The 27,982-nt window shown below is 40.0% G+C and overlaps 3 protein-coding genes and 1 long non-coding RNA gene across 4 annotated transcripts; 3 read left to right on the top strand and 1 right to left on the bottom strand.

The window, feature by feature from the left end:
- The first annotated feature begins 243 nt into the window (after positions 1-243).
- Positions 244-14,208, top strand: LOC135074032 (transmembrane protein 181). Its single transcript, XM_063968337.1, has 12 exons — positions 244-573; positions 649-752; positions 1,954-2,112; positions 3,305-3,407; positions 3,794-3,947; positions 6,556-6,636; positions 6,737-6,836; positions 7,279-7,406; positions 7,769-7,915; positions 8,317-8,419; positions 11,877-12,101; positions 14,016-14,208. The coding sequence occupies exons 1-12, from the start codon at positions 425-427 to the stop codon at positions 14,147-14,149; spliced, it is 1,587 nt and encodes a 528-aa protein (XP_063824407.1). The 5' UTR covers positions 244-424; the 3' UTR covers positions 14,150-14,208.
- Positions 14,209-16,107: 1,899 nt separating this feature from the next.
- On the bottom strand, positions 16,108-18,460 carry LOC135074033 (uncharacterized). The gene has a single exon (XM_063968338.1). The coding sequence runs from the start codon at positions 18,181-18,183 to the stop codon at positions 16,795-16,797; it is 1,389 nt and encodes a 462-aa protein (XP_063824408.1). The 5' UTR covers positions 18,184-18,460; the 3' UTR covers positions 16,108-16,794.
- A 969-nt stretch (positions 18,461-19,429) lies between these two features.
- On the top strand, positions 19,430-20,966 carry LOC135074272 (uncharacterized). The gene is made up of 3 exons (XR_010257796.1): positions 19,430-19,618; positions 19,696-19,763; positions 20,851-20,966. It is a non-coding gene; the product is annotated as an uncharacterized LOC135074272 (long non-coding RNA).
- Positions 20,967-21,043: 77 nt separating this feature from the next.
- Positions 21,044-27,733, top strand: LOC135074086 (TBC1 domain family member 5). Its single transcript, XM_063968391.1, has 9 exons — positions 21,044-21,192; positions 21,275-21,511; positions 22,091-22,190; positions 22,499-22,615; positions 24,294-24,421; positions 25,044-25,094; positions 25,173-25,275; positions 25,400-25,518; positions 27,583-27,733. The coding sequence occupies exons 1-9, from the start codon at positions 21,044-21,046 to the stop codon at positions 27,731-27,733; spliced, it is 1,155 nt and encodes a 384-aa protein (XP_063824461.1).
- Positions 27,734-27,982: the final 249 nt, after the last annotated feature.

The following is a 27,982-nucleotide window of genomic DNA, read 5'->3' on the forward strand; positions in this document are numbered from 1 at the left end:
GAAATACGAAAGATTCCCGCTCTTCGAGCTGTCATATAAAAATCGATAATCGCGACAACGAAGAGCGCTTCGTTCGCCCTTCACTAAATTGAATTGGCGCGAAAATGTAATATGGATCGTTTAGGAAGAAATAAGAACTTTACTGTGTTTAATTTAATAAAATAAAAAAGAAATAAAAGATTACAAAAGAAAAATATTTGAAACGCCACGTCATAACTCTCAGCAAGCAACATGGCAGCACTGGCCGAGCCACTTCGCGGTAAAATCAATAATCTGCTTGTAAACAAGCCTACATGTGGGGCAAACTGTTTTGTTGCTAATACGTTTTTATACAAAATCATATACGTTATGTGTGTTCATTTCTAGTTGGTATACACTTCGTTTTGTTATGTAGTAGTGTCGTTATTTAAATCAAGTTACAAAAATGGATTCAGCAAATGTCGGATACTCTTACCACTTGCCATCAGGCGGGTGGAATTACAAGATTCGCAATACACTGTCGCAGTTCAGTGATTTGTTTAGCGAATTCAATAAATACATCGCGCCTGCATATCACCATGACCGCTGTGAAAGGTAAAAAAATAACTCTTTTATTTTTTATTGGTATTTATTTTTTACTTTTTTATGTTTACCTGTGCTCTCTTTCAGGTCCGTTCAAATGAGGATATATTCAATGCACAAAGGGGAATTTGTGATGGTTTTTATAGCATTTTTTGCTTGTTTCGGTTTGGGTGTATTCATAGGACTGGCAGGTGAGATTTTCTTTTTTATTTAATGCCTAGGCAAACTAACGCTGCTGCGTAGATTACTACCAAAACCACAATACTAGTAAAGTTTCTTTTACTTGAAAATATTAAATTTCTTGATGCAAGCAGACAAATAACAGTTTGTAAAGTCAATGCTCATAATTCAACCTTCAGCAGAAAACATAAACACGGTGCATTTGTCTCTTGCGAATCGAACTAAGTGAAGTGAGTGATAGCTTCTACTATTATGTAACCCTGAAGTTAGCTTATCTTCAAAGCAAAAACAAAGATGCGATTTATTCCAAAAATAAATTACCTATTGTTAAATATTACCGCGATCTCGCCTCATCGACAAATCACTAGTGTGCTTATGTTGCACCAAATGCTTAGATATTTACTGAAACATATGAAACTTCATTATATTCATTTAAACTGCTGTGTACTTACCAATGTCCTACCGTTTGGAGAAGTTTTAAATAAGCAGTGAAACTAATCTTAGTATGTAAATCAAAAAACGTCATAAAACATAGAACGAAGAGACAAGAAAAAGATTTTAAGTTGTAGGCACCTTTAAAAAAAATACTTATTAGTAATTTGTGCAATACAAATGTTCTCTCTAAATCTCTTCATTCTCGACATTTTATGACGTTTTTTAGAAAAAGTAAGCGAAATATGCTTGTGTTACGAGTGAGCTCACCACAATAGTCGAGCGGCAGTGGGATTCGACCCGCGTTCCTCTTAAGTCAAGTCGGCCAGTCCGACCCCTTCACCTTTCGCCTATCGTTGCTTTATTCTTCGTCCTTGATAGAAGATTCAACACTCAAGGTCACCCAAAGAGCGATAGAGCGTGCTATGCTCGGAGTTTCCCTGCGTGATCGAATCAGAAATGAGGAGATCCGTAGGAGAACCATAGTGACTGACATAGCCCGCAGAATCGCTAAAATCAAGTGGCAGTGGGCGGGGCACATAGCTCGAAGAGCTGATGGCCGCCGGGGCAGGAAAGTTCTTGAGTGGCGACCACGAGCTGGAAGACGTAGCGTGGGCAGGCCTCCCACTAGGTGGACCGACGATCTGTTGAAAGTCGCGGGAGGTGCCTGGATGCGAGCGGCGCAGGACCGGTCTTTGTGGATCCTTGGGGGAGGCCTTTGTCCAGCTAAAACGAACGAACGATAGAAGATCAGTTTCCCCACAATCCAAATATTCCCAGGGCCGTCCCCGACCATGACGACGTCGGTCGCGGCGTCGTCGCTGCTGACCAACGCCAGCGACATCTACCGCGGCCCGTTCCTGCTGCGCAGCCCAGCGCTGGGCACCCGCGTACAACAGCTGTGGCTGCTCGCCGAGATACTCACCAATAATGATGACGGTAAGTAACTTGTTACTTTTACCAGGCCTGTTCATCTCCGCGAGTTTACATCGAAAACAAAACACGCACGATGGCCCACCTACAGGATACTACGCACGTAGGGATGCCAGGCGTCCGGCTTTAGCCGGACATGTTTGGCTTTTTAGGGACTTGTCCGGCCAAATATTGCCTTGTCCGGCCTGTCCGGCTTTTGTTAGGCTTTTTATTTGGTTGCGCGCCAGGCGAAAGTCGAGCCACAGAATCATAATTTGAAGCGCACGCATCAGGATGTTGGATAGTAACCGATGATGATAGTACTCACTCATGAACTGACACTAATTGCACATCCCCCCCCCCGTCACATGTCCGGGTTTTAGGGTAAAATGTCCGGCCAAATGAAGCACAAAGTCCGGCTTTTGTGATTTTGGACCTGGCAACCCTATACGCACGCATATTCTTGTGTATGATAGAAGAAAATAAAGAAAATGGTGTACTAAATACTGTGCAGTATTTAACTGCCTAAATAATAATAAAAACACAGAATGTAATTTTTTAAGTTGCCTCAAGACACTGAGAGGTAAATAAGTAGTTAATATTATTCATGATAATTCATGCTAAATCATGTATTTCCTCCGCCATTTTCCACAGTTTGGTACCTCACGTCACATCATTTTACCGAAGTCAGCCCTATAGCTTCGGCGCAGTGCCGATCACTGACGTTTGTCAACAAAATGGTGCTTGACTCTTGAGACAGGCTAAATGACACCATATTGTTAATGACATTGAGCATACATTTTTTTAAATACCTTCGCGAAGTAAAACTTCTGTACGTAGTACTTATTATTATTCTGTGGTTTTACGGAAATTATGGGCATGGGAAAAGACAGAAGTCGGTGGAGGGTTGAAAAGGGAGCCTATGTTCGAAGGCAAACCCCCCAAAGGCCGATTGTAGATAGATAGCATTTCCGTTATGAAACTCGAGAAAAGCCCATTTGTGTCGAACTGCCGATTCCAGAATTTGGAATCTGTCGGTAATCCACCGTTCATTCATGAATGCTGCTGACAATGGCACTCTTTCTTTCTTGACACTGTGTAGGTTTGTTGTCGACACGATAAGAAGATGAATTATTGATAAAAAAATATCTATTCCACAATCTCGTATATCGTCTCGCACATTATTTGCACAATGATGAGGAAATATTTTTTGTTTCAGAGGAAATATTTGATAAGAGCTTCCAGATCAGTATATCAATAGATGGAGTGCTAAGCGATCATACAACCATCAATCTTGTCCCAGAGAGCGAAGCTACAAATAGGTAAGCATCTATATGTATGTTCTCAAATTATATCCTAGGACCCAGCACCTGTAGTGCAAGAAGTATTAGGACTTTAGATGGCAGGTTGATGAGTACCTTTGTTACCTAGAAACACGAAGTTAATAAGCAGGATTAAACCTTTGTTTTCCGACTTTTAAGCCCAGCCAATAAGACTCAAACTTCCCAGAACCCAGCATCTAAAGTGCAAGAAACAGGTGTGCGAATAGGTTTGCACGTTGAAACCATTCTTTTCCGAAATTGAGATTATAAGTCCTGGCGATAAGTCTCACCTTAGATACACAATATTTAACAAGTGTAGTATAGGAGATTTACCAGATTGATCTTTACGTTCAGCCAATAAGGCTCAAACTCCCTTATCTCCCCAGGACCCAGCACCTCAAATGCAAGAAGCAAGTATGCGAGGAAGTTATGGCTCTCCACATCGGCTCGTTGGAGTATACGCACTATGTACTCAGCATCCGCCTGCACGGCCTCAAGGAATTCCACAAGCGATACTACATCAGGGAGATCGTCTTCTACGTGAGTTTAGACTTTAATTATATGGAAATAAAAGCCAGTTTTCAGCATCAGCAAATTGGTTCCCGCAAGCTGCAAGGAGATCGTATTCTAGGTACGTGAGTTTATATTTTAATGCCGTACAATTAAGAGCCAGTTTTCAAGTGCTTCCGCACGCACTATGTACTCAGCATCCGCCTGCACGGCCTCAAGGAGTTCCACAAGCGATACTACATCAGGGAGATCGTGTTCTACGTGAGTTTAGACTTTAATGATATGGAAATAAAAGCCAGTTTTCGGCATCAGCACATTGGTTCCCGCAAGGTGCAAGGAGTTCGTGTACGTGAGTTTAGACTTTAATGCCGTACAATTAAGAGCCAGTTTTCAAGTGCTTCCGCACGCACTATATGCTCGCCATCCGCCTGCACGGCCTCAAGGAGTTCCACAAGCGATACTACATCAGGGAGATCGTCTTCTACGTGAGTTTAGACTTTAATGATAAGGAAATAAAAGCCAGTTTTCAGCATCAGCACGATGGTTCCCGCAAGCTGCAAGGAGTTCGTGTACGTGAGTTTAGACTTTAATGATATGGAAATAAAAGCCAGTTTTCAGCATCAGCACATTGATTGCCGCAAGGTACAAGGAGATCGTGTTCTACGTGAGTTTAGACATAAAAGCCGTGCAATTAAGAGCCAGTTTCCAGGTGCCTCCGCACGCACTATGTACTCGGCATCCGCCTGCACGGCCTCAAGGAATTCCACAAGCGATACTACATCAGGGAGATCGTGTTCTACGTGAGTTTAGACTTTAATGATATGGAAATAAAAGCCAGTTTTCAGCATCAGCTCGTAGGTTGCCGTAAGTTGCAAGGAGACCGTGTTCTACGTGAGTGTATTGGACCTTAATGCTATACAATTAGGATCCAGTTTTCAAGTGCCTCCGCACGCACTATGTGCTCGGCATCCGCCTGCACGGCCTCAAGGAATTCCACAAGCGATACTACATCAGGGAGATCGTGTTCTACGTGAGTTTAGACTTTAACGATATGGAAATAAAAGCCAGTTTTCAGCATCAGCTCGTTGGTTCCCGCAAGCTGCAAGGAGTCCGTGAACGTGAGTTTAGACTTTAATGATATGGAAATAAAAGCCAGTTTTCGGCATCAGCAAATTGGTTGCCGCAAGGTACAAGGATATCCTGTTCTACGTGAGTTTAGACTTTAATGCCGTACAATTAGGATCCAGTTTTCAAGTGCTTCCGCACGCACTATGTACTCGGCATCCGTCTGCACGGCCTCAAGGAGTTCCACAAGCGATACTACATCAGGGAGATCGTGTTCTACGTGAGTTTAGACTTTAATGATATGGAAATAAAAGCCAGTTTTCAGCATCAGCACGTAGGTTGCCGTAAGCTGCAAGGAGACCGTGTTCTACGTGAGTGGATTGGACCTTAATGCTATACAATTAGGATCCCGTTTTCAAGTGCTTCCGCACGCACTGTGTGCTCGGCATCCGTCTGCACGGCCTCAAGGAGTTCCACAAGCGGTACTACATCAGGGAGATCGTGTTCTACGTGAGTTTAGACTTTAATTATACGGAAATAAAAGCCAGTTTCATAATAAATTTGATCGAGGCGAGACAAATCCATGCGTGATACTACACCAGGAACTGGGCTTTAATGCAATACAATTAATTAGGATCCAGTTTCCACCTGCACGGTATCAAGGAGTTCCACAAGCGGTACTACATCTGGGAGATCGTATTCTACGTGAGTGATTGGACTTTAATGCAGTACAATTAAAAGCCAGTTTCCACTGTCCAACTTCTTGGAGGTCTCCGTGAGTTCCACAGGGAAATCGTATTCTACGTGAGAGAATTGGACTTTAATGAGATAGAATTAGAATCCAGTTTCCAGCATATCGGTTGTCCAACTTTTAGAGCGATTTTGAAGGTCTAATCAACTCTGATAAGACGGACAACAGCCACCATGCTTAGAAGACTAGCTGATAATTTTATTCCTAGCTGCATTATATTTTTTGTTGTTCAGAAACACACAGAACTGTTTTGAAGCTAATTTTATTATGAAACTCAATGACGCATGGTGACACGCCTGCATGTAGGTGTGTCCCTATATTTAAATGGCTTTTCCCTGCTTACTCAACGTACATTCATTGAAAATATAAAAGCTTTACCTATGTAACAAAATAATAATCAGAGAAGCATACCTCTACTCCATATATCAAATTAATTGTATCTCTAAAACATTTCTCAATGGATATCCATGATCGATATTACTTTTTAAACATGGCGTCGCACTCGTAACTCGATACTGTAAACAATGGTTGCATGCATTTTAGAATGCAACCGGCGGAGTCGTCGCGTCGAGTGGGTGTTCAACCATTAGCATTCATGATTCCGCCTGAGCGTTGAATGAACGCGGGCATTTTATGGTTAAATCTTACTTAATGAATACTAAACTATACAAATATGTAGCTGCATTTTTTGTTTTCCAATAATGTAAACAGTTTTCGTTATTCGTTCTGTATGCATGCACTATTTTGAATTTAAAACCATAGTAAAAACTGATAAACAATAATGACTTCATACAGAAATAACAGAGGATATATTTTTTGCAGTTCAAAACCTACAACCCAGCATTTACGCAAATGGAGACGTGGTTCCGATTTATTTTTCTACTGACAACATTTACTATAGCTGTAAGTATACTTGCCTATTTTAGAAATATGCTTAGGTACTAATTACGTCTCATTTTCTTATTGATTGATGACGTCATAGTAAGATTTCATCTTGTTGCAGTGTTGGTTTGCGCATACGCTTAGAAAATACTCGACCCACGACTGGGCGATTGAGCAGAAGTGGTTGTCCATACTATTGCCGCTGCTGTTACTCTACAATGGTAAGAATATTTTTCTATCCTACGTCGGGTATGAACTTAAAACATTTGCTTAATTTTATTGCCGACAACATAAAACGGTTAATTATTCCTATTGTCGCTATTCCTCCGGCCGTTGTCTCCACTGGCGGGAACAACTAGTCCTCTAGTCTCAGTAGTACGGTTGTTTTGTCCGGTCCCGGACTACTTACTGATACTAATAAAGTCTCATTAGTTCGGTTAGACGTCATAACAGTACTAATGAGACTTTATTAGTATCAGTAGTCCGGGACCGGACAAAACAACCGTACTACTGAGACTAGAGGCAACTAGTGGGGACAACAGGAATAAATCCATAAAACTTACCGCAGTAATGCAATGCAACCTTCACTGGTTACGGAGAACTGTATAACTGAGTAGGACTGTATCCCAAAGTAGATACGCGAAGGATTTTTCACTATTTCAGATCCGATATTCCCCCTACGGCTAGTGTCGGGAAGTTGTTTCGCCCCACTAATGGACACAGTATTCCAGACGGCTTTCCTAGCTTGCGTCATGCTGTCGTGGCTTGCGCAGTACCACGGCTTGAGACAGGTAACTTAACGATTACAGTTGACTAACCAGTTTTATCATAGACCAAACATTAAACCAGTGGGTGGAGCTTTCGTTAGCTTATGAGTAAAGGAATATCAAGACAAAATTCTAGGATGATTCAGTTCATAATATTATTTTGAGTTCTTATTAGTTTAAGCCCTTTATTGACAATTACTAATACTAAAGCATATTTGTAATATCTGGCTCGAAGGACCATACAAAATTGAATGATAGATAAACATTATACATTGGGAGTATCTGATAAGCCCAACTAATCTTTTGTTTCGACAGCTCAATAAACGCGTAAATAGTAGTAGATACCTATCTAGGTATCTTTATAATAGTGTTGATTATCTTTTCAGAACGAAAGGAGTTTCCTATCATTTTACCTATTCAAGGTAATAATCGTGGCGTTGGTATGGACGCCGGCGATGGTGGTCACGGTCTGGCAGAAGTATTACGCCTTCTATGACCCCACGTTCAATTATATGATGAACCCAAATTACCCTGTAAGTATTCTATAGCTCTATAACTAATTATCTGAATTAACTATCATAAATCTTAGTTTTCATCGAATCTCAACTAAAGATGTCAGCAATTTTATGATAAAAGAAAGCGTTTTCTTGTTATTTTTAACTTAAAAGTTATTAAAAAGTTTGCTAAGGTTGATTGAAAATATTCTTCATAGATGGCGCTGTACGCATTTACATCGCGCAATAGACATATTTTTCCATCTTTAAAATTGTGTTATCCTTGCAATCAATATATTATTATCCGTTATAAGGGCAGCATAGCACAAGGACTCAATCAATTATTACCAATAGAAGTTATCTGTCGGTAATAGTTGTTTTTAGTTCTCCAGAAATCCACCATATAGCGGCAAGGTGTTCAAATGTTCCATCCTTTTCAGGTTGTGAAAATAATGTTCTTCAGTGCTGTCACGTTATACTTCCTATACTTACTCGTCCTCATCGTAAAGGCGTATAGTGACCTGAGAAATATGCCTTTCTTTGGTGAGTTGTATTGCTAAGCCGTTATCTTGACGCACAAAGTTGTGTTGTCTTAATTGATAAACCAATTTACAGTCGTGGTCAACTAATTAGGGACAGATAGAATACTAAGCAATACTAAGTGTTCATATCCTATTATTGTGAGCTTCATTCGATATTACTGACTGTTACTTTGTAAACATATTGACTATCAAGTACTCTTTTTAACAGAATACAATAACAACAAAAAAAACTTACTAACTTAATAAAAAATCTTAATCAAATCACATGAATCGGTCATTATGGTACGGACGGTCTGGCCACCTAATTAGGGACGCTTAAGTTTTTCCTTCTAAATTAAAAAAAATTAAAAGTAATAACTTTTATTCTGTTCATTTGTAATTTCGGCGTCAATTTGAAAAGCGATATTCTTATCTTGCGAGTTAAAAACTTATCAAATTATTAAAGGTAATGGGCTGAAAGAAAAGCAACAATGCGCTAAGTTATAATCAATCTTTATCAGTGTGGATGGCCATACCGGTAAATTGCAGATCATCTGAAATGTTCCAAAAACATGAATCTACGATGCAGTGGCTTATTTCAAAATCATGAAACCACAAAAAGTATGCCTAGAAGGAAGAGGCCAATAAAAACAACCCCACAAGATGATCGCAGAATGGTCACTCTCGCAAAGAGAGACCCCTTTAAGGGTTTCGTTCTGATCAAGAGCGAGATTTTTGGACCAGAACCGACTGCTGGAGTATCTGCGAGGATCGTCAGAAGGTGACTGGTGGAGGCAAAGCTTGTAGGAAGAGTTCCTCGAAAAGTTCCACTACTGAAGATGGAACACAAAGAAGCAAGATTGGCGTTTGCAAGAAAGTATGGACATTAGGCTTTTGCTCAATGGATAAATGTGCTGTTTTCTGATGAGATCAAAATAAATCTTATTTCATACGATGACAGACAATACGTGCGACGACCTGTAAAGTCCGAAATGATACCAAAGTAAACGAAGAAGCAGGTGAAACATACAGGCGGCAATATAAAAATCTGAGGCTGTTTTCTGGACATAGAGTGTAACCTATAAAAAGAACTGAAGTTAAACTTGAGCAATTCCAATACAAATAAATATTGGAGAAAACGATGCTATCGTATGTATGCTGAAGAAGTCTTACCAGTCTCATGAACATTTCAACACTATAACGACCCAAAACATACCGCGTACTCTGTTTAATCGTTCCTAGCTAGGGTTTCTGCTCGAGCTTTCTCGAACTCGAGAAAACTCGAGAAATTTGGCTTCATTCGAGACGAGAAAAAAATTACCGGAGCTCGAGAATTCTCGAGTTTCGATTTTGAAGCTTTAATATTCTTGAAAGCCTATTTTCTTAGACAAAAGTAAGATTTTAATTATTTAATAGGTTAATGTTGCGTTTAGACTGGCCTAGTCTTTCCTTTTTTTAACTAATTTGATTTACAAGTAATGATCTTAACCGAAACTAATAATGATCACCTACGAGTATGCTATATTTTATTATGTTTGTATAACTGACTGATTTAAAGACTGAAATTTTTTTGTTAACTATCTGTTAGTTTAGGTACTCGTAAATACGTTTATTCAAGTCGTTATCTTTAAGTTTAAAAATTTATTTAAATGTTTTTTTTTTTGTTTGTAAATGCAGGTTTATTATCGTAATTTTTCAATTAATTTGGACTTGTATTCTTTGGAAAACAAGTGATTCAATTGGAGCTCCAGATATTTATGGTTATTAATCCTTAAAGTACACGCGACTTTATGACTTTTGTTCCTTTAGTTAATTTATTATCCTACTAATATTATAAATGCGAAAGTTTGTGTGGATGTCTGGATGTTTGTTACTCTTTCACGCAAAAACTACTGAACGGATTTTGTTGAAACTTTACAGTATCATTGATTATAACCCAGACACATTATAACATTAATAAAAACCCGTGTTTTTATTAAATTTCAACCGATTTCAACAGTTTTAATTAAAAGACTCGAGACCCGAGAAAACTCGAGACTTTGGCCTCGAGAATTCCCGAAACTCGAGAAAAAAAATAAGTCGAGAAATCAGAAACCCTATTCCTAGCGCAACAGTCAGTGACGGTACTAGATTGGCCCGAAAACAACTCAGACGTAAGCCCTATAGAGCTTATGGTATGAAACGAAGGAAAAAGTTGCAGCTCAACGTACTGGCACTAAAAATCAGCTTTTCGTGGCATTTTATGGTGTTTGGAATAATATTTCTTTAGAAACCTGTAAAGATTTGATTGCATCCATGCCGCGCCGATGTCAAATGGTTATAACCAACAAAACCAACCATATTGGTTATAAAAATACGTTTGATGATTTTGTTTTGTATTCTATATTTTTTAATGAAAACTTTTTATGTAAAAAACACTTAAATAATTTCCAATTTATTTACATTTACAGTGAAAGTGTTACGTGTCCCTAATTAGTTGTCCATCCCTAGGTCAATAAATGTGTAGGTGGCAATGATTTATTTATTTTAAAAATATTGATCGCAACTAGCTAGTTTCTTATCTGGCCTTTACATATTTAGAATACTAGCCAAATTACTTGTTATTAATAGGCACAAGCTACAAAGCCTCGTGAAGATTTTTTTTTCGGACTGGAGAGACGGTCTTGTGTTTTAGTCATATAACGTCCCTAATTAGTTGACCACGACTGTATGTGTTTATTAGTGGAAGCCATTTACTCGTTTGATGTCACTTTAGAGACTAAAACTATTAATAGTCTTTGAACTATGGAGTCATATAAAATGCGAGCAATTGGGTATTTGTCACCACTCCCCAATAATTCTAATGCACAACTTCATTCTGGTCTTAAAAAGATTTTTGGTTGCATTGTAATTGAAAAAGTAGTTTAATTGAGTTGACAAAATAGTGACGTCACTGGCTAGTATTGCCATACAAAATCTATGGGTCTCGTTTTGACAGTTTTAAAAAGTATTGGTGGTGGCAAATACCCTATTCTCAAGAGATCGCAGACGCAGACTACAGCTTATTAGTTGCTTGCTACCAGTCCGTTGTGCGGTCACTAGGTAGTTAAATAGACAACAGCATATTGCAATTTTTCCCCTATTTTGCAAACCTACATTACAATGTAACCTGACCCCGACCTACTTACGAAATCAATGGCAATGAGGTTTGCAGTTTTGCTCATCTAGGCAATCAGTGTCATTTTTGTCAGATAGCATCTCAGTAACTAAAATCCAACTACATGACAATTAGATTTATTAGCTCAATTTAAGCGTATCAAATACAATCAGACGTGGACTGCATTGGTTTGGTTCATATCCTAGCACATGGAGTGGTCTCATTCACTCGGCCTATATTACTTGAACTGTAAAATGCCTCTGGGAGATTTAAGTCTCAGATGCCTGTCAATAGTGGTGGCCAGAGTGACCAACATTATCTGACCTCTAAATGCTTCTTGCAGATATGAGACTCAGGTGCCTCTCAATAGTGGTGGGCACAGTCACACTGCTAACAGCAATTCTGGCTGCCCAGGGCTGGGGCCCAGCAGCTTTGCAGGACCACTGGGCGTCCCAGCCGCGCGTCTACTACGATACTTCCGCGCCCTTCATGGCGCTCTACGGACTCTTCAACTTCAAGATGTACATACTCGCCTATCTGTTCTCGCCTGGGGGAGGCTCTATACATGGTAAGATTCGGACGGTATGGTTAAAGCTTCATATAGCACCGCCATGCATCAGTTCAATATCAAAACGGTAGACGCCACATTTCTGGAAATGATGCCGATAGTAATCTGGGGGCACGGCAGTGCCCCCACCAAGTCGAGCACGGCCGTACCATCCTTTTCTCGAAGCAATTCAGGCCATTTTCGACCGCCTGTAACTTCGTTGTGGATAAAACTAGAAGGCTGAATTTTCATTAGCTATGCAGGCATTGTAAAGACACGGTATATTTAAAATTTCATTCAATTTGAACCAGTAGTTTAAGAATTATAACGGGTCAAAGTTACTTAATTTTGTCACTCACTGACTCACTGACTGACTCACCGATCATCAAAACTCTAAGGCACTTCTAGCAGACCTAGAAGCTTCAAATGACATTGGGAACTCTTTGCCCCACTTTTCGAAAAGTAGCGGACACAAACCAAACCTATCACAGATGATACATACTAATATCCAATGAATTTCCGTGCATTTTTTTTTCTCTCTTATATGGGAATATTGAGAAAATGAAGTTTTAATATTTTATTTTATTTTACATTTAGGTAACATTTTTGACGACCTCCGTGGCGGAGAGGCGCACACACCGGTTTTCAAGGTGTGCCGGGCCAATCCTGAGGTCCCGGGTTCGATTCCCGACCGGGACAATATAGAAAACGATCTTTTCACATTTTCTCTGGTTTGGGTGTGTTGTGGTTCGTCGTTCCCGATTTCCATAACACAAATGCCTTAGCTACTTATTTTGGGTTGGAGTAATATATGAGATGTTGTCTAATATTAATTTAAGTATTTATAATATTTTATTTATTTATATTATTTTATTTATATTTTTTATTTATTTACCTATATTATTTTATTTACTTTTATTGGTTACTCTGCAATGCCAAACAACATAACATGTAAAAATATCAAATCATTTTAGACAAATATATTTTCAACTTAGACTCGTCATATCTCAGAATTCCCATATCTCACAACATAGCGCTTTAAGTGAATATACCTACAAGTATAAAGCTTTGAAATAAAATACGTTTCATCTTTGTCCGCCGTGGGGCATTTTCTCATATTAAAGTTCCCAATGTCCTTTGGAATATAAGTAGTGTTTGGTGTATGAATCAAGGAAAAACTAAAATATTTGGGGGCACGGTAGTGCAACCGCCAAGTCGAGTAAAATTTTTCAATTTCGGTCCAGTTTTCTAGATACATAACTGCTGTCTACAAAATACAAAAAGAAATGAGATTTGGGGGCACGGTAGTGCAACCGCCAAGTCGAGTAAAATTTTTCAATTTCGGTCCAGTTTTCTAGATACATAACTGCTGTCTACAAAATACAAAAAGAAATGAGATCCCATCAAAAACAATACTTGTCAAAAAAACCAAGTCTCGCAACTCAGTTGTTCTACGGTAAAAAGTTGTGAGATCCATGTAATACCAAGTCCAGGCCAGGAAATCTTTAACGTTTTACATAAATATATTGACTTGGCCATCGCATGAAAACACGTGTAAATTAAATTATTTAGTGCGATGGCCAAGTCAATAATTTATGTAAAACGTTAAAGATTTCCTGGCCTGGACTTGGTATTACATGGATCTCACAACTTTTTACCGTAGAACAACTGAGTTGCGAGACTTGGTTTTTTTGACAAGTATTGTTTTTGATGGGATTGATATTGCACGTCCTAACACCTCTAACCGCAAACCATAAATGTACGATAAGCCACGCCTTCTTCGTTTATGTCTGTGGAATAACCTGATGTATTCGATTTTCGAACAAGCTAGGTACTTGAACTAGCAGGAAAAGGAAATACTTATGCCATCAGTTCCAAATCCTATCTACAAATACTATTTGTATTATTTTAATTCAATTTTTGATTTTTTCACAGAAACGGCCATAACCAAAGACAACCCTGCGTTCTCTATGATCAACGACTCGGATGAAGAAGTTATTTATGGATCTGACGAGGAGAGCCGCCGACCGCTAAATTCACACCACAGAATCAGTAATGAGGAAATATAATTCCATAGAACATATATTTTGCTGAAATGTATGTTTTCCTATTAAATTATTAAAATTAATGTCTCTTTTATTAAAACCTCCAAGTTACAAAACACAGTCATGTTAGATGGTAGACGTAAATATACCTACCTGAGAAAATTCATATAATATACCATGGAGACATCAGTGGTAATAAGGGCAGTGCTTCTTTGACAAACTATCCTGAAATAATGGATATCAACAGCTTGGTAGTTAATCTTCAATCCAGAATGAGTTTCGCAAGGACAAGACTAACATTATACATTCCGAAACTTGAGAGCATAACAGGAAAATTATTTAGGTCGGTATGTAGTCACTCCACAGACGTATTCATAACATTTTGTAGAATTAATATAATGATACACCCAGAAAGTAAAATCAACAATATTATCATAATATTCAAATAATCCAAGCAAGCAAATAAATCTATAGAGTAAATGAAAAAATATAAATAGGGTCATTTTCGCTGACGTAGATTACATAACCGTGTCCCGCAAGTGCAAAGAATCATCTAAGTATTGAAAAAACAAGACAAAATTATTCTTATCTAAGCTGCTAGGAATCCTTTGTTGCCGATAAGCAAATCCTTGGCTAGTACGCCTCGCTTTACTAGGAAAGCACACAAACACAACATTATAACCCATGTCAGAGTTCCACCACCCTGTGTCTGATTGGCATTTGGATGCAGTATCTCCCTCCACCAGTAGCAACGTAATCGAGCAAGAGGTGTCTCAGAAATGGAAATAATTCTTCCTACTCGACCTCGTGCGCTCATTTTGCATTTCTCAATTACCAAAATTCAGTCTTGTCTACGTTTAAGCATGGACCTATCCTAGGTCCATGCGTATATGCTGCTGATTAAATACAGTCTGCTGTCTGATAGTATAATTTCATAATGATAAAGAAGAACATTTCATAATGAGATAGAGCATTGCTCAAATGCTACTCAAATAGATAACATCGTGCGTGACGAGACCAGTGACAATTTTACAGAAAGTTACGATCCGAGTATTAGCCAATTGGAGACGAGTCCGATGCTCCAAAATTACAAAACTAAACTCATGATAAAATCAATGAACACTTTGGAAAATTCAAAGACAAAATTAATGGCCGATTAGGTGAAATAAGACGAAAAGGAGAATAAGCTAACAATAATATTCATAATATCAAATGCATTAAGAAGTAAGATGAATATTTTGGAAAATTCAAAGAAGACAAAATAAATGGCCGATTGGGTAAAATAAGACGAAAACGAAAAGGAGAATAAGCTAACAATAATATTCATAATATCAAAGGCATTATGAAAGAAGTGAGGAACAAACTTTACAGAATACAAAGCTCACAAAAGACGTCAAAAAAACAAACGCCAAGCGCAGAACACGTCAACTCTAGTTCCGGTGCTGAGTTAAAATGAATCATCATACTCAGCCCAACTGTACACGTGAATCGATAACGTTTGTAAACCAAGTTCATAATGAAGTTCTATCATCGATTAGGTAGCTAGAGAACAGAATATCAGTTCTTCGTACTTTAATCAAGCACAAGAACCAGACCCCTTTTCCTGCGTACGATTATAAATATAAAAGAATAAAAATAGAACGCGACAAAGTCAAATGAGTTTTAGAACCGTGAATAACCACAGCAATCAAGAAAACAATTTTGGTGCGTCTACCACTCGAAACATAAAGTACCTACTTATAAAAACTCCAACATCTGAAAAATCCTTCGGAAACGAACGCTGTGGCGCGCGCACCTGGTCACAAGCATCCCTTTATGACGTCAACGAATGAAAAAACACTTCGATAATGCTACTCCACCACACTGCACGCACACAGCAATCACAAGCAGATATGCGTGTTCTGATGACAATTTTCTACGTTATTTTGCTCATGAAATAAAATTAAATAGACTATTAGGTGAAAAGGTGCTGTAAAAAACAATTAAATAAATAGAACTTTTTAATTTAGTGTCAGTGTTGTATGAATGAATATAAAATGTACAATAAATGTCTGAATAGACATGAACAGAATTAAATATTTAGTCAAATTGGCAACTAAAACTAATTATAAAAAACATAAAATTATGCTACTTATAAACTATTTTACATGCTGAATGGCTTAATATTACGGAAATATCACAGCAGACCGAGTATCAGGTTACCTTACAGTCAGCCATTTTGTTATACTTGGGCGCCATTTTGTCGTCGACTCAACGCATAGCTGGGAAGACGTAGGTACGAAACAAAATAATATAAAATTATACATATTATTATTACGTCAGTTTTAATTTCAGTTAGTAAATTATCACTTCAGCTTTAATGTACAATTCACAATTAACAATAGGATTTTAGAGGCAGTATAAGACAGAAAGACTTTTTTAAGGCAGTTTATGACAGCAGTCTATATCAAAATGATAATTTACTGACGCGAATGAAAACTGGGGTACAGACGGCAGCAGACATAGCATTTAGCAGGAAGATGTTAAAAGTACACAAATCAGTTCGTTTTTTGCTCGTGATCACCAGAGTCATACAAGAGTTCGAAATGAAACATTACACTGAACAATAAATTGTTTAATCAGCAATAAATTAGAATTAAACCTAACGCGATCGAACGGCACATCGTCCATCATTCGAGCGATATAGTCTTTAGGTTGTTGAGGGTGTGCGCGATGAGGATGACGGGATGCGGCTGCAGCACGGCGGCGGGCAGCGGGCGCTGGCGCGCGCCGCACGGCTCGGCCGGCAGCAGGAGCGGCGTGGCCGCCGTGCGCCGCAATACCGCACCGCCTCGCATCACGCAAGCCACGCCCGCGCGCGGGTCGCAGTTTTCATTCACCGGGCTCTCGTCGTCCGAGCACAGGTCGATCACCTCGCACTCCGCCTCCACTCGCTTCAGAGGATCGCGGCCCCTCGTCTCCCCGAAAACGGGCTGCTCGCAGTCCACGAATATTATGTCCTTGTCCTCCAGCTGCTGCCTCTCGGCCTCTTTCCTCGTCTCCTCTATATGCTCGTTTATTCTCTTCAGAGACATCCTCTCCACGTCCACCGTGACCGGCCTGCATTTCAGCAGCAGCAGTTGTCCGTTTAAATCTAATATTTTCTTCTTTCTCTGATCCGTAAACGTGTGCTTTCTGTGCCAGTAGTCTATGGGCCGTCTGTATCTGATTGGAAATTGTTGATTTTTACTTTTGCTAGCTACGAATTTACTAATTGATAATGGAGTACAACAGTACCTTTCGATTCTCTCTCGAGAATAAGTCGTGTCTCGCTGTATATTTGATTTGACGTTTTTCAAATAGGCAAGCGATGAAAACGGATACGGAGGACCTCTGTCTATGTTTGCAGCGCTTCTGATGTTTCTCGGCTTGGCATCATTAGCGGCTGCCCTGCCGGACGAAGACTGTGCTTTCTCTCCGACCGGTTGCAATTTTAACGCTGCAATGAAATCTGCCAGACCACCACCGCAGGATTCCTCTTCGTTACTGCACAGCCTCTCGTGCGCTCTCAACAGGTCGAGATTGTCAAAATGACTGTCACAGCTGTCACACAAATAGATATCGGGCGGCTCCGGCGAAGACTCCACGATCGCGATCGGTGCTCTGTCATAGTGAATGTTTTCGTTTCTGAACGTGACGAGGAGTTTGCCGCTGGGCCTGTAGTAGAGGGACGTGGTGTGGTCGCGGTTGTCGACGTACCTGAGCCGCTTGCGGGGGTAGCGCGCCAGCTGCGCGGAGAACACCAGCAGGAAGGGGCTCTTGTGGAAGTCGTAGCACCGCTTGACCAGGACCTTCAGCCGCGCCACCCAGTCCCGGGGCACCGCCGCCGGCCGCACGAACGGGTGCGAAAACTGCACGTCGTCGGGCCACCACGGAGGCTGGCGGATGTCTTTGGCGGTGTCGTGACCCCAGGAACAAGTCACCATGAAGGTGATGAACTTCTCCAGCTCCTCGGCGGTGAAGTCCGTCAGCGCCGTGGGGTTGCCGTTGGCGAAGAGAAGCGGTAAATTGGCGATCATGGTTCCCGCTATCGCCTATGGTCATCGCAGTCGGAGGGCAGTGAGCGCTTGCGATCTTGCTCGCGTTCCCACCATAACGGTTAATATATTACAGTCCATTGTGGCGATCGTGCTTGAAAACATTTACAACGCACATGTGTAGACACAAATTTGAAAAAACATAAATGGCAATTCAAAAACTGTATTCCACTCAAAATCACAATTTTGCGACGAGCGAGAGCGTTCGTTGACTAAAAAGAGAAAGATCCATAGATCCACAGAGTACCAACCATTTAGTTCAGCCTTTTTTTGTTGCGTAGTATAATAGGCATGTCCACTACATTTTTCTTGAATATTCCAAACGAGTGATTTTATCGATATCGAGTTAGTTTATACATCTTTGTTTTACTTTGAGCAGCAATTGAATATCTGCATTTTTACATAATAAGACATCTATTTATATGACAAAAATAAAAATGACGTTATTTATATGAATAAGTAACTGTAAAGTTGATGGCAAACGCCATTCGCCAAAACAGTTAATCGATTTCGTCACAATGATGTATCGATGAAATCGGAACAGTGCATGCGAATAAATAACGAACATAACATAAATTACGAATTGATTTCATTTAGTAATTTATTGAGGACTTTGACAGTATTTATAGTAAGAACTAGCTTTCCGCCCGCGGCTTCGCCCGCGTGGAATTTTGTCTGTCACAGAAAAACTTTATCGCGCGCGTCCCTGTTTCAAAAACCGGGATAAAAACTATCCTATGTTCTTTCCCGGGACTCAAACTATCTCTATGCCAAATTTCATCAAAATCGGTTGCGAGGTTTAAGCGGGAAAGCGTAACAGACAGACAGACAGACAGACAGACAGACAGACAGACAGACAGACAGAGTTACTTTCGCATTTATAATATTAGTTGGGATAAATATTATTGTGATTGCTGACATTATGTAGGTGCTGCTAACAGGAATAATGGAACTGGAATGGTTATTCTTTTACGTAATGAAATCTGAGGTAATAAATCAAACTAAATACAGCTGTTTGTGGTAAATAATTTCAAACTGGAAGTTTTGTGTAATTTGGTAGGCCCAGTCTAGATTAGTCTGGGCTAGGCTAGTGAAACATTTAGGTATGCGATCAGTGTAATTAATTTGCGTAGAAGAATATAGAATCCTGTAGTCTATGATTCATTCTATCACATCCCTCGCATTAAAAAAGTAAATGTCAAAGTCATACTGTGTAATGTCAAATGTCAACACACATGTCAATAAAAAAATTCAAAGTGCAGGGCAGTGGAGATAAAATAAAATTTTATATTATATTAATCGTTTCTTCAATAGAAATCTGTTTCATTCGGTGCTTAGTAATGAAGAGCATTATATAAAGTTACAGTGATTCAATTTAAAATGTTATTACTTATTTAAAAAGAAGATAAACAACATGGTAAGAGTTGTTTGTTTGATATGAACAAAATGTATTTATGTTCAACTATTTAATCCGCTTTCCTTGTTTTATTCCAGGATAACACTTTATCTGATGGATCTTCAAGCTCTCCTTCTCAGAGTAACTTTGAAATCTTAGACTATGAGTAAGTACACAAGTAACAGATAATTGCATATCAATGATAAAACTTTGTGGTTTCTCTTTGTTCAAGGTGCATCATATAATATATCTATTTCCTACAAACATCTCATTATAAGGTCTTGTTATTAAATAACTTATCAAGGATTCTCTCAGAAGTTATCATTGTTATCATTTTACTTTTGATTAAAAAATTAACAAGTTTACTCAAAACCGTCTGTAGTTTAAATATCTACTAAAAAGAATCTTGAATATTGTCTAAAATCACTTTTTAACCCAAGTTTTTAATGTTTTGTTTTTATGTATTGTATGAACCTCAAAAATTAATTATTTAATTACTACCCGCAAACTAAACAATGTCATATCTAATTAATACCCTTGATAACATGCCATGAAACATAATATTCATTTTGTAAACAAAGAAAAATATTTTATTGCGTTTTCATGAACAGATAACAGCCCATCAAGTTAAACACTGTGGAATCTAATTTAGTTCTGATAGGTTCTATTTTGCAACAAATTTTGCAATCTGTTGAACTGTTTTCTAGCTCCAATACTAATGTATAAGTATAATATTACCAGTATCGCAGTTCATTTTCCAAATAAATAAATTTTAATCATTAAAGGGAAATATCAGTTTGACCACTTGATTTAAAACCCTCCCTCCACCAATCTACACAGGATCCACCATTAAGAATGGCCTAAGCCAGTGCACAGTCAAGGTGGTCCCTTCAATGAGGATAAGTGTACTCAAACCTACTTTGTATTTAGTCCTTAAGTGTCAAAGTGTGGGGAATGCCTAAAAATCTGATTAACTCCCTCTAGGACAAAATGTATCCTGCCTGGACTACAAATTCCCCCTCTCAGCCACAAAATCCCCCTGATCCACAATATCCCCCCTAGGCCACAATATCCCCCTAGGCCCACAATATCCCCCTAGCCCACAAAATCCCCCTAGGCCACATTATACCTGGGCCACAATATCCTCTCTGGACCAAATCTGAGCACAATCATATGGGACGTATATTACGTCTTTCAGCCATATTTTTTCTCTGTAATTGCTGTTTAAGCTTAATATGTAACTTTTTCTTCAGCTTCCTGCCACAAGAGTGGACATTGGATGCGCTGAGGCAGTCGGCGCTGCAGCAGCGGCTAGCGCGCCCTCGCAGCCTGGGATGGGCTATCATGCTGCACGCGCTGCCTTCAGCGCAAGGAGACGTCATCAGCAGGTATGTGACGTCATTGCTGCAGCAGCGGCTAGCGCGCCCGCGAAGCCTGGGATGGTCTATGCTGCACGCGCTGCCTTCAGCGCAAGGAGACATCATCAGCAGGTATGTGACGTCATCGCTGCAGCAGCGGCTAGCGCGCCCTTGCAGCCTGGGATGGGCTATCATGCTGCACGCGCTGCCTTCAGCGCAAGGAGACATCATCAGCAGGTATGTGACGTCATCGCTGCAGCAGCGGCTAGCGCGCCCGCGTAGCCTGGGATGGCTATCATGCTGCACGCGCTGCCTTCAGCGCAAGGAGACATCATCAGCAGGTATGTGATGTGACGTCATCGCTGCAGCAGCGGCTAGCGCGCCCGCGCAGCCTGGGATGGGCTATCATGCTGCACGCGCTGCCTTCAGCGCAAGGAGACATCATCAGCAGGTATGTGACGTCATCGCTGCAGCAGCGGCTAGCGCGCCCTCGCAGCCTGGGATGGGCTATCATGCCGCACGCGCTGCCTTCAGCGCAAGGAGACATCGTCAGCAGGTATGTGACGTCATCGCTGCAGCTTCCTGCCCCGGGTATCTTGGAATTTGCTAAAGTCCAGTCGCCGTCATCCAATGACCCCAAGCTACCCATCCTTATCGCTCGCGCGTAATTGCTGTCGCGACTGTGCGACGAGCGGCCGCAGTGAATGTGCGAGGATGGGTAGCTTGGGGTCATTGGACGAAATTCTATGTGCTCGGCGACCGAACTTTATCATGCTGCACGCGCTGCTTTCAGCACAAGGAGACATCATCAGCAGGTATGTGTGACGTCACCGCTGCAACCTCGTGCCATAGCCTTGGCTGCCCTCAGCTCAGGGAAGCGTCATCACCAGGTATACGACGTCACAGCTGCAGCTTCCTGTCGCAGAAGTGGTCTTCTGCTAGACATCGTTGGAAGTTATTTAGAGATCGTCAATTGTTTATTAAGCCGGTCACAAATGTGCCGTGTTTGCGAAGATGCACCTAAACATCTTTCGTAAATATTCATAAACTTTTGTGCAAACACACACATCTTATCACATTTTAGTAGTCATCTTTCTAAAACAAATATTTCAAGATGTATCTTTTGTTCTTTCAGCATAACAACCCACAGGAATTACTACAATGACTTGAAGGCCAAGCTGTCCATGGACCCACGGGCTGTGATCGGTGATGATCCGCTGTCGCAAGATGACGAGGTAACAAATAAAATACGTACTTCTTCTTAGAATGTTTTATTTTATTTTCTTTATTAGAAAAACATACAGCTTATATTGTAATACAATTTTTATTTATTTGCATGATTATAAATAATACCGAAACCATTCTAAATTAATGTATTTTTATTTTTACTTTACTTACTTAGATCCGACACGTCTGTCGTCAAAAACCTGTTGGGTCCAAATCAATTGTAAACATAAGCACATGGCCTAAACCAGATAAGATAATTTCGTTAAAACAATATTAACCTCTTGTTCCTCTAATAATATCAAGTTATTGTTTACAGAGCGTATGGAAACAACACTTCTGTGATAATGAGCTCAAAGCTATAATAATGCAGGACGTCGTCAGGACCTTCCCTGATGAGTTATACTTCCGTGACCAGGATGTACAGGACATGATGGTAAGATAAGTAGTTCTAAAGTTTTTTGTGAGAGAATAAACTGTCATTGACTGTTCACAGTAGGTGAACTCTATTATTGACTTTAAAACACCGGCTATTTAATCCTACCTATTGGTGATGGAAGTGCCCAGTGGGAAAAAGGGACCTACAAATGGAATTCTCTTTATAGCCTGACCAGGAACATAAAAACCCTCGCCATGTTGCGGAAAATTAATGGTACTAATTTCTTTTAATGGCAACAGTAACTGAAAACTTCATTGACATGTCACCTTGAATGTCAGTCTATTGCTGTCAAAGTGTAAACAAACTTTATTTTAAATGTGCGCAATTGATTTTGTGAATTAAATTGCTAAAATATTTTTATAGTCGTGAAAGAAAAGTGGTTCACAATGTGTTAAAGTATTTGTCGAAGAGAAATACTAAGGGTTCGGACAATATTTTCATTGAATTATGTTTCCGACAAAGGTTGTCAAATTGACTGACATGTTTATCGTATAGTACAGTCAACTATGAAAATTAGCTGTGGTTTGTTTCAACTACCTATTTTAAAGTTTTTTGTCACTTTGTAAGTATTGAATTTTATGGAATTGGGAAAGAAGTACCAAGTTTGAAGCGTTCATGAGCAGACATTGTAGTTGAATATTCAAGTTCAGAATTTGATTATTGATGAATAATAATAAAATCCTACTTGCTCGATTGATGGTTTCATTTAATTTATTTAAACCAGTTTACCTATAATATAATATTTTTTTGTTAATTTATGAAAATATTAAATTAGCCTTATAATCCTGAATCCTGATACATAAAGTTAGCCTATTAATTTAATACAGGTACGACTGTACCCAGTGTTGCGCTATCAAATGCAATTGACGCGCCTCTATGCCAGGGTTTTTATGTTCCTGGTCAGGCTATACCACTCTGGACATATAACGCGAACATAAATCAGGGGGACCCCGTGGATTCACGGTAGTACAGGCGAAGTAACCTATGAATATTAACAGCCTATTTGTACATGATCGCTGAAAAGAACTATAATTTTACGATTTCCCTGTTTTTAGAGGAAAACCCCTTAATCCTTAAATGCCCAGAGTCAAATTTCTTAACACCGATTGCCAGTTTCTTACGCGTAAAGTACGCATAGTCTACGCTGATAGCCTCCGCTAAAACTCGCCTAGGAGCCCGCACGCGTTCGTTCGTTTCAGCCAAAGGACGCCCACTGCTGGACAAGATACATTTTGGAACATTATACAAGGTTATTTTTTGTATATACGAAAGCCGAACACGTGTGACGTATTTTAATCTTTAGAATCAGTATAAAAAAATTAAAAGGATACCTTAAAAACTCACGAAGTTCCAAGATTTATTTGTTGTCCCATTATCCGCACGCGAGTGTAGACATCGTACAGCGCGCGGCACTTTCATTGTTGACAACGCAATGTTTGTTAAGCTTTGACAACATTTTCCATACGCGCAGAACATTTTAGTAAGGTATCCGTAAATTATGGATTTGTAAATATTATTTAGTCAAAATGTAACATGATATAAAAAATATTGCGATGGATTCTATTACTGATTCTGAACAAATAGTTTTAAGGTTTCGTATATACTAAAAATAACCTTGTATAAGCAATGCATGTACAAGTTTTAGTATAGACCTCCAGCGATTATGTATCTCCAGGTCCGCATCCTATTCTTCTGGGCGCGGTCGCACGCGCACGTGGGTTACCGGCAAGGCATGCACGAGATCCTGGCGCCGGTGCTGTTTGAACTGTTCCAGGACAGGCGGTTTGCGCCCAGAGACGTGTGGTAAGTCCATAAATCGTTTACTTTTCATGGCGAATATGTGATTTCCATGTCCATAATTTATTAGCCATACGTGCTTCCCCATGTCCAAAAACTTTTAAGTAACTCCATAAATTGTTTACTTTAAGTGGCTAATATGTGATTTCCATGTCCATAATTTTTGGCCAATTATTGTTTCCCTATGTTCACTAACTTTTCTTTTAATATGTAACTCCATAAATTGTTTACTTTTCATGGCCAATATGAGATTTCCATGTCCGTAATTTATGGCCAATCTATGTTTACTCATGTCCACAAACTTTTCCTATAATATGAAAAAATCACTTCTTCATCTCCTCACTCGTATAGACCAAATATACCGAACTGTCCTACCCGTGACATTCACAGCGAGGCGCCACCGTCAATACCGGATCGATGCCGCGCTGGTTCCGTTTTTTGCCATGTTGGAAACGTATGATGGAACGATGGTAGTGCCCCCCTGTCAATGATTTTGGCGGGACAGTTCAGTTTAGGACATTAGAAGGAACCTTCGAGTAAAGAGTTCACTGTTTTCCATGATAAAAATTTCAAAGCAAATCTACATACAGATTGTAATAAATGTTCTTTGTTTTGTTCTATTTTCCAGCGACGTTCTAAAATGTTTTTTGGACGATGACTACCTCGAGCATGACAGTTAGTAAGTATCTTTACAATTTTGTATACTTACACATTTGACTCACTAGAAATTGTTATTTAAACGTGTGTTTATTTACAGCATGCTTTTCAATGCGGTTATGAAGGGTCTAGAAAGATTCTACTCCACAGGCGATGTAGTTCCTTCGAAGTCTGGGCGGTTGCCTACTTCAAAAGTAGTTCATGTATGTATTGCTCCTTAATATTATTAGTTGGGGACATATTATGAACCTATTGCCACTCAACTTAAAGGTTATTTTTGCTTGGTTGTGAAACAGCACTCACAAATGTTATGCTTTTTTTTTTCAGAATCCCAATGAAGTGGTCAGATATTTAGATAAAGTGAAGGAAGAGTTTTTAGTGCCTTTAGACCACGAGTTGGCAGCGCATTTACACGAGTGTAATATTACTATGGAGCTTTTTGGAATGTAAGTTCAGAAACATTATACAGGGTGTCCCAAAAACAATGGATAACCCTGTAACCATCGATAGGCCTCGCTATGGTCTCCCTAACGTCCAATTTTGACCCCAGTAAAAATATTACCGTTTTCAAGATTTTTAAGTTTTTGTGCATTTTTAGAAAATTGCCACCTGCGATTACTTTTTCTCATGCCATTTCTACAAATGAAGATACTTTTCAATCTAGTTTTTTTCCTTATCACAAGGGATAGTTGGCTATCGTTCAAGTACTCGTGTATTTCATCATTCCTCGTGAACCACTGGGCATTCGCAATATTCCTCAATATGTTGTTCTGCACCCTTTGCAGGCACGCGATATTACTCTTGCTGGCAACTCCCCACAACTGGATACCATATGTCCATATTGGCTTCAGGATGGAATTGTATATCAGAAGTTTATTGTCCAGGGAGAGAACCGAATTCCTGCCCATCATCCAATATAGATTCCTGAATTTGTGGTTAATTTGGTCTCTTTTCATTTTTATGTGGTCCTTCCAAGTCAGCCGTCTATCCAAATGAAAGCCGAGGTATTTTACACAGTTGGTCTGAGGCAGAACATTCCTTCCCAGGCAGACGGGGGGACAGTCTCCTCTCCTCAAAGTGAAAGTTATGTGGTTGGATTTCTGCGCACTGGCTTGTATACGCCATTTATGAAGCCAATCTGACGTAGCATTCAGCAGTCTCTGAAGCTTTTCACTTGCTGATATAGGGTCTTTGTCTGCAGCCAAGAAAGCAATATCGTCAGCATATGTAGCAACCGTGACATCATCTGAAGTCGGCAGGTCTGATGTATAAATATTATATAAGACCGGTCCAAGCACCGACCCTTGGGGAACATCGGCGTTAATGGGATACAGGGAAGATCTGGCCTCTCCTAGCTTGACCTGGAATAGTCTGTCAGAGAGATAAGATTCCAGGATGTGAAACACTTAGTGTGGTAATCTTTCCTTGATCTTGCAAAGCAATCCCTTGTGCCAGACTCGATCAAAAGCCTGTTGTACATCTAGAAACGCAGCGGAGCAATATTTTTTACTTTCGAAGCTTTGCCTTGCAGAATTGTATACACGATGAACCTGTTCGATGGTCGAATGTGCCTTTCGGAAGCCAAACTGGTGCCCAGGGACAATATCAAACTCACTTAGAAAAATACTGAGTCTTTTCAGAAATATCCTCTCCCATAGCTTCGAGAGAACTGGGGTTAAGCTTATGAGTCGGTATGACGAGCATTCATGTGGCGGCTTGCCGTCCTAATGTATCATCACAATCTCTGAGACCTTCCACAAACTTGGATAACAGGAGGTTCTGAATGTTGCGTTGAACAAGCAGGTCAGAAAGACAATACATTTTCTTGGCAGTTCCTTAAGAATACGCGGGGTAATCAAATCAAAACCAGGTGCCTTTTTAGGATTCAGTAGTTTGATTTTTAGGATTAGTCGGCCGTTTGGTGTAGTGGTTCAGAACGGACTACTATGCCGAGAGGTCCCGGGTTCGATTCCCGGCCGGGCAGAAATTGAAATGATGAATTTTAATTTCTGTGACGGGTCTGGGTGTTACTATGTATAATATGTATGTATTTAAAAAAAAAAAGTATATAAGTAGTATATCCGTTAAGCTAGCACCCATAACACAAGCATTAAGTTGCTTACTTTGGGGCTAGCTGGCGCTGTGTGAAATTGTCCAAAGATTTATAAAAAAAAAAATGACGAGCACCTTATGGGGTGGGATGATTGTTGGGGTCTGTTTAGGAGTTTAGTGGCCTTCTACAACGAATGCTCCCCCCGTGCAGATGGTGACATTAGTTCAAGGGTTCTCCTCACACTATTATTTTTATGTTCTTCCAGCTTTTATTTTAACGAAAACTTGATATGCACTGTTTTTTTATTACACCTTTGCGCCTTCTATTTGCGCCGAGTCTAGTAACTGGCGAGCGCAAATACATTTTTATTGCAAAACAGCACCTATCCCTATGACATAAGATTCCTTTTAGCTTGACGTGCTGTCGTCTGTACAATAACCCATTGAATTGCCCACAGTCGCTGGCTACGGCTGCTGTTCGGGCGAGAGTTCCCGCGCGGGGAATTAGCCCATTTGTGGGGCTTTTTATTCGCGGACGGACCGGCGCTGCCCCATCTACACTTCGTGGTCTTGGCTATGCTCATCTCCATACGGACCACGCGTGAGTGACGTCATCTAAGCATTATGTTAGTCGTAGCACATTTTAGTAGTAAGCGCGGCGAGCTGAGCACCTGTGGGGCTTCCACGGGTGAGTGACGTCATCCAGACATCGTGGCAGAAATAGTCTATTCATTGAGTATGAGTGACCGTGGTGAATTAGCCCATTTGTGGGGCTTTTTATTCGCGGACGGACCAGCGCTGCCTCATCTACACTTCGTGGTCTTGGCCATGCTTATCTCCATACGGACCACACGTGAG

Source organism: Ostrinia nubilalis, chromosome 8 (genome assembly GCF_963855985.1).
Source record: "Ostrinia nubilalis chromosome 8, ilOstNubi1.1, whole genome shotgun sequence".
Taxonomy (NCBI): Eukaryota; Metazoa; Arthropoda; class Insecta; order Lepidoptera; family Crambidae; genus Ostrinia; species Ostrinia nubilalis.